The sequence below is a fragment of the Pteropus alecto genome, unplaced genomic scaffold, assembly GCF_000325575.1.
Source record: "Pteropus alecto unplaced genomic scaffold, ASM32557v1 scaffold60, whole genome shotgun sequence".
NCBI classification, from domain to species: Eukaryota; Metazoa; Chordata; class Mammalia; order Chiroptera; family Pteropodidae; genus Pteropus; species Pteropus alecto.
The window spans coordinates 6,272,309-6,278,857 of record NW_006430726.1 but is presented as its reverse complement, the minus strand read 5'-3'; the positions used below and the strand labels follow the sequence as shown (position 1 = coordinate 6,278,857).

Here is a 6,549-nt window from a genome sequence, read left to right as displayed (position 1 = left end):
CCCGCTCTGAGCCCCGCCCCGGCCCCGCCCCCACCCACCTTGGTCAGGTGCAGCTTCCCGCCCGAGCCCCGGGTGCAGATGATGAGGTGCTTGGAGAACAGGAAGCACTGCCGCTCGCCCTCCTTCTTCAGGGACAGCGACCCCAGCCGCCCCCGGGTGATCTTGCCCTTCTCGGACATAGGCACCTGGATGAGGGAGCCTGCGGGCGGACAGGGAGAGACCCCGAGTGGCCCGTCTCCAGGGCGAACCTCCGCCTCTGAGGTCGGCTGTGGGGCTGAGGTAGGGACAAGATGATCCTAGTTCCTCGTGGCAAGCGCGCACTGGGATGTGTCCCCCCAGCCCCTCCTCAAGGTGTGGGGGTGACCAGAGGGGCTCCGTGCAGGACCCCTCGATCTCTCAGACAAGTGGGGAGCCCCAAGCACATGGCCCCGTGGTGAGAATGCAACCGGCAGTGTCTTCGGTGTCAGGAGGCTGGACAGCGGGGGGCACCCGCGGCCACGGAGCAGCCACGGTCAGTCAGGCACACTTCCCCGCAGACCCTCCATCCTCAGCACTTCCCTAGGAAGTCGCCGCCCACAGAGCAGGTGCATGTGAGGGACCCACTTGCCCGTGTGAAGGGTGACATGTCCTCACCCTCCACACATCTGCCTGTGCACTGCTCACCCTTCCGGACCCGCCGCCAGCACCGCCTCCTCCGCAAGCCCTGCGGTTCTCCCTGGTCCCACCCCGGCCACCACCCTGCCTCGTGCCCTTGCTGCCTGGAGCTCTTTCCCGCGTTTGTCTTTCCTCGTGACTCTCCCTGAATAGTCCGCTCCTGGGGCAAGGGTCTATCGTCTGGGTGTCCCTGGAGCCCTCGTTGGCCCGGCGTCAGCATTGGCTGTGTGACTGGACACTGCCAGGCCCCAGTGTGACCTCCAGGTCCAGCCTCGCTCCTCAGCAGGGGAGGAATGGCTTTGGCTTGGGCCCCAGAGCAGATTCCTGTCACTGCCCACCCCAGGACAGCTCATTCCTCCGGCCGCTTCCAGCAGGGGCCCGGTGCAGCTCCGGGGACAGGTGAGGCTGGCTCTGGGAGCAGGTCACAGGGTGGGCCTGTGGTCACAGGGCCACACAAAGGGCCTGTGAAGGAACTCCAACTCGATGGCCCCCTCACTATGGGCGGCAGAGGCTGGAGGCAGCCGCAGGGCCAGCGGGAGGGGCTGACAAGGTTTCCTCTAGTCACATGGCCCCAAGGCCAGACAGAAGGCACCCGGGGTCCACTCTGAAGTAGGGTCACCTCCGGGGCATGCATGCAGAAGCCGAGAACGTGCGCTGTGAACGAGGTGACCTTCAAACATATTGCAGCTGTCATGTCCCCGAGTTGGCAGTTAGCCCCTCGGCCACAGAGATACTCTGGCCACCCGTCCATACTGCTCCCTAGTGACCAGAATCTGAGGGCAGTGGGAAACTTCCTCCCAGAAGAAGCGCTACGGTCACACCTCCCAAGGGGCCGATGGTGATGCACAAAGGACAGGGGATGGACCCACGCTGACTTCCTCTCGGACGCTGGAAACGCTTGTGATTGCCAAGGCCATCAGTACACGTTCTCTCCCTCTGCCCCATGCTGTCCCAAAAAGGACATGTCCCTGTTCACCGGGACATGCGCTAGACGACCAAGGGCGTCTGGAAGGACCCCGTTTACAAGCAGAGGGACAGGAACCGAGTATCTGCATCTATACACATAGCCATCGACATCGGCTCGGAGCTGTTACGGTCCCCAGCAGACCCTGGTACTGCGGCATCACACTGGTAGGCGTGGCAGCCACATCAAGTGACGATGCCCCAAGTGACACCTGCCCCCGCGCCAGGGCTCGCCGAGCGCAGAGGCCGTACCTTGTCTGACGAAGGTCTGACTCGTGTCCAGCAGGATCTCACACCCCTCGATGATCATGCGCTCGATGGCCAGGTTTTTCCGGATGTTCTCTGTCTCGCTCACCTCGTCGTGCATGATCCTGTGGGGACCGGAAGCGGCACTGTCAGGAGGCCACCGTGCCCAGCGAGCAGGGAATGCGTGGGTCCGGCCGGATCTGGAAAGGGCGCCTGGCGCCCAGGGTGCTCAGTGACGAATGTGTCGAGAGCAGGCGTGGTCTGAGTGCTGGCCGTACGCAGGGCGCTGTATGGCATGATCTCATCTCTCCGACAGCCCAAGTGGGCAGGTGATCTTTTTTCAGAGGGAAAAATGATGGAGGTTGACAGCTGGGAAGCAGGGCTCTAGGATTTACAAGTCTGAACCACGTCAAGCAGAGGTAGCACAGGGGGGAAGACAGAAACACGGGAAACATCCTTCGCTCATTGCTGTGCCCCTCGGCTGGCCACGGGCTGTATCCTACCCATGGAAAACACCAAGTTCATTCCAGCCTCAGGCCTTGGCTGTTTCCTCCCCCCGAACGGCATTATACCGCTGTTTTCTAATGCTGGCTGCGGAATGGCTTGTGGTTGGTGGACAGGGCCATGCAGGAGAGAAAGGCAACATAGCTAGCCCCAAATGCAAAATGCAGAATTCTGCATTCCCACCGAATTCTGCTCAGGGTTACGTCCTGTTTGTCCACCACCTGCCGCCTGCAACACCACGCGTGTCCGCGAGATGGCACCATTTACCTACGTTTATCGATTCGACGTGGGTGGGCAACTGGACGTGGGCGTTATCGACTTTGCTGAGACTTAACGGGCTCCAGGAGTGTTGGGAAAGAAGCGGGTCGTTTTTGGTGGGGAAGCTAGAAGGATATCCCACCTAATTCTGCTCGGGGTTATGTCCTGTATGTCCACCACCTGCCGCCTGCAACACCACGCGTGTCCGCGAGATGGCACCATTTACCTACGTTTATCGATTCGACGTGGGTGGGCAACTGGACGTGGGCGTTATCGACTTTGCTGAGACTTAACGGGCTCCAGGAGTGTTGGGAAAGAAGCGGGTCGTTTTTGGTGGGGAAGCTAGAAGGATATTCCACCTAATTCTGCTCGGGATTATGTAACTGCTGTCCCCCCAACCCCGAACACTCCTAATAGTGCCGTTGTGTTAATACTGGCGGAGCAATGGCTTATTGGTGGAGGACCGGGCCACCAGCTGGCTCGGGGAGACTGACTTCAATACCGCGGTAGGTGCTGGCACGTCCAGGGGAGAAAGGCAACATAGCCAGCCCCAAATACAAAATGCAGACTGTCCTGTCTGTCCACCATCGGCCGCCTGCAACACCACGCCTGTCCACGAGATGGCACCATTTACCTACGCTTTTCGATTCAACATCGCTGGGCAACTGGACATGTGCCTTGCGGACTTTGTTGAGGCTTAACGGGCTCCAGGAGTGTTGGGAAAGAAGCGAGTCGTTTTGGGGTGGGGAAGCTAGAAGAATATTTCGCCTAATTCTGCTCAGGGTCTATGTACTTGCTGTTCCCTCCCCCTGAACGGCGTTGTTCGCTGTTTTCTTTTTTTTTTTTTAGGTGAGGCAAACCTTGATTGACCTCACAGATTGCAAGGACCTTGTCAGTTTACAATCCCTTATTTTTTTATTCTTTTATCTTTTACACCTACTGCACCTGTTCTTCCTAGGTGGTCTCCCATCCAAGTACTAACCAGACTCGACCCTGCTTAGCTTCCAAGATCAGACGGGATTGGGTTCGTACAGCTATTTTCTTAATGCTGGCTGCGCAATGGCTTATTGGTGGAGGATGGGGCCATGCAGCTGGCTCGGGGAGACTGACTTCGATACCTCGGTAGGTTCTGACACGTCCAGGAGAGAAACAAGAAACATAGCTAGCCCTAAACATAAAATACACTCTGTCTTGTTTGTCTGCAATCTGCTGCCTGCAATACCACGCGTGTCCACCAGATAGCACCATTTACCTATGTTTTGGAAACTCGGGAAAAGGCGTCTGAGTTGGCAGTTTTACATAAGTACTTTGATGGGTTTCCAGGAGTGTTAGGAAATAAGCGGGTCATTTTTGGTGGGGAAGCTAGAGGATATCCCCCCGGATTCTGCTCAGGGTTATGTAACTGCTGTTTCCTCTCCCCGAACAGCATTATACAGCTGTTTTGTTAATGCTGGCTGGGGAATGGCTTATAGGTGGAGGACGGGGCCATGCAGCTGGCTCGGGGAGACCGACTTTGATACCACGGTAGGTGCTGGCACGTCCAGGAGAGAAAGGCAACAGAGCCAGCCCCAAATACAAAATGCAGACTCTGTCCTGTTTGTCCACCATCTGCCGCCTGCAACACCACGCCTGTCCACGAGATGGCACCATTTACCTACGTTTTAGAAACGGGAAAAAGGGCATTAGCGTTGGCAGCTTTAAGTACTTTGATGGGTTTCCAGGATAGAAGTGGGTCCTTTTTGGTCGAGGGGATCTGAAAAGTACCACACCTACTACAAAAAAGCACAAAGCTTCCTATTTGTTTCCTTCCGCCTCAGTCTGTATAACGAGGTCCCCGGGCCGGCCGGCCTCTGCGCACGCAGAGGGTCTCTTACAGACACTCTCCATAAAGCCCACTGTGACTTTAGTTGGCACTTGCGACTGACGTAGCTGGCCTGATGCTGAGCAAATCAATCAACCCCTCTTGTCCTCAGTTTCTCCGTCTGGATTGTTGATCTGTGGATTGAAAACGTGTCTTCCGTCTGCCTGCCTGTGCTCACACATGATAGCTGCTTGCACAAACGGCGCAATGGTGCTTAGCGATACCGCACAGTCTCTTCACGTCAGTCACAGTTTTCGGTCATCAGGCTGGGGCATGGACGTGGTCTCGTCCTCAGCAGCCCCAGTTGCCCCTCCCCCTTGCAATGCTCTTGGAGAAGCCCAGGCCTCGGCCCTCTCCCGGAAGGGCGTCGGGGTGTGTTTGAGATCCCTGGGTGGGGTTCTCCATTTCCGGAAGTAGCCCAAGGCATCTCTCCATTCATCTGGATCAGGAGTGGCCTGGGCGAGTGGAGCTGTGTTTGGTAAACGGGGGGGTGATTCTGCAGGGCGGCCCGAGGTTTGCTGTTGGACCTGTGTCACTGCAGCTGCTCAGGCGGGGGCCGGCCCCAGGCTGGGGTTCGTTTTGGGGACACCCCTGCTGCACACCAGCTGGGGGATGTGGGAGGCAGCACGGTGTCCAGGGCCTGAGCCTCCTGGGGACGTGGCTCAGTCACCAGTGGGCCCAGGAGACGGAGGTCAGGAGAGGTGGGGGCAAAGGGCAAGGCGGAGGCGGGGCAGGCCAAGCAGGAGCCTGCTTACTGAGGCCTCCTGTGGGCGCCCAGAGGAAGGGGAAAGGGTGTTGTCATGGAGACAGGTGATCGCTGGGCGCAGGGCCGGGGCAGGCGATCGGGTGGGGGACAGCAAAAGAGCAGGCTGTACACAGGACCCTGGGCGGAAGGGGGTGAGGGACTTTGGGCAAACAGCTTGGCATTCATGTGCCACCTGCAGCCTGCATTGGGACAGGCATCCGGCAGTGACGAGGAGCCTGGCTGCCTCCCAGTCCCAAGTCTCCTTTGGGAAGAGTGTGTAGGATTTGGCTCCCTGGGGCACGTGAGGCCTGGGGTCCTCACCTGCAGTGGTTCGTCCGTGTGCGATCGTGGCCCGACTATGGCCTCAGCCTGGCCCTCCCCCCCACTCCAGCCGGGAGCCAGGGCCTCCCTGGCCGCCCTTGCCAGACTGAGCCGTTTAGGGCCCTGGCTGGGGTGCTGGGCTGGGTTGATCCTCTCTGCGGCTGGTGGCGGCCCAGCTCTGAGCAGCAGACCCAGCTCCTCCCGTGGTGACCCCACCCATGGAGGCCCCGGGGCTCAGCTGCGGCTTCCCATCTGGTTTCTGCCTGAAGTCCCTCCCTTCGTGACCTCAGCAGTCTGGGTCTTCAAATGCCGTCTGAGCTGATGACAGCGGAAGTCTCCTCCCCTGAACTGCAGACGCAGGCGCCCCCTCCTTAGCCTCAGCCTCTGCTCCGCCATTGTCCATCTCGAGGCCAACAGCCCCCCACGCGCGCAGCCCCTCCGGCTGGGTTAATCTCCCCACCTTTTAACGTGCTCGGCCTAAAGCTCGGGGCTCACCCCTGACTCCTCACGTTTGACCCATCAGAAACGCCATCTTCACAACACATCCAGAATCTGAGCCGCTTCCCCGCCTCCCGCCGCCACCGCCTGGTGCAGGCCGCGTCACTGCTGCCCGGGGCGCCCCTGGTCCCCGCTTCTGCCCGTGCAGAAGAAGGTCCGCTGGGCTTCGAGGACGGAGAGAGGCGGGCGAGGGGCCTGGAGTGGGGGGCTCATCCCCCACCGACACTGCCCGCGTGGCGGCCTGTCCGCCAGGACCCCTCGGAGCTCCTATGGCCGCAGACTCGGACGCGGACCCTGCCTGAAGTCACTCCCTTCCCCGACCGGTCCGCCCGGGGCGGCGGGCCACCATGCCGTCGCGCAGGTGCCCCGGCGGGCTGCAGCTGTACATCGGGGGCTCCCAGGACACACCCCCATGCTATCCCGAGCACGGGCTCGGCCCCCCGGGGCTCCGCATGCGCGGTGGCGAGTCCCACCCAGGCCCGGCCGCTGGCCACGCCCG

General features: G+C 60.0%; 1 protein-coding gene across 1 annotated transcript in view; it reads right to left on the bottom strand.

Annotated features, from left to right (window-relative positions):
- The window catches only part of RASGRF1 (Ras protein specific guanine nucleotide releasing factor 1), a 57,303-nt gene that overhangs the window by 24,163 nt on the left and 26,591 nt on the right, over positions 1–6,549 (bottom strand). The window contains exons 8-9 of the mRNA XM_006905373.1: positions 1,870–1,988; positions 39–199 (exon numbers count right to left, since the gene is read on the bottom strand). Of these exons, the coding sequence (XP_006905435.1) occupies positions 39–199; positions 1,870–1,988 (280 nt within the window). The remainder of the gene's footprint in view (positions 1–38; positions 200–1,869; positions 1,989–6,549) is intronic.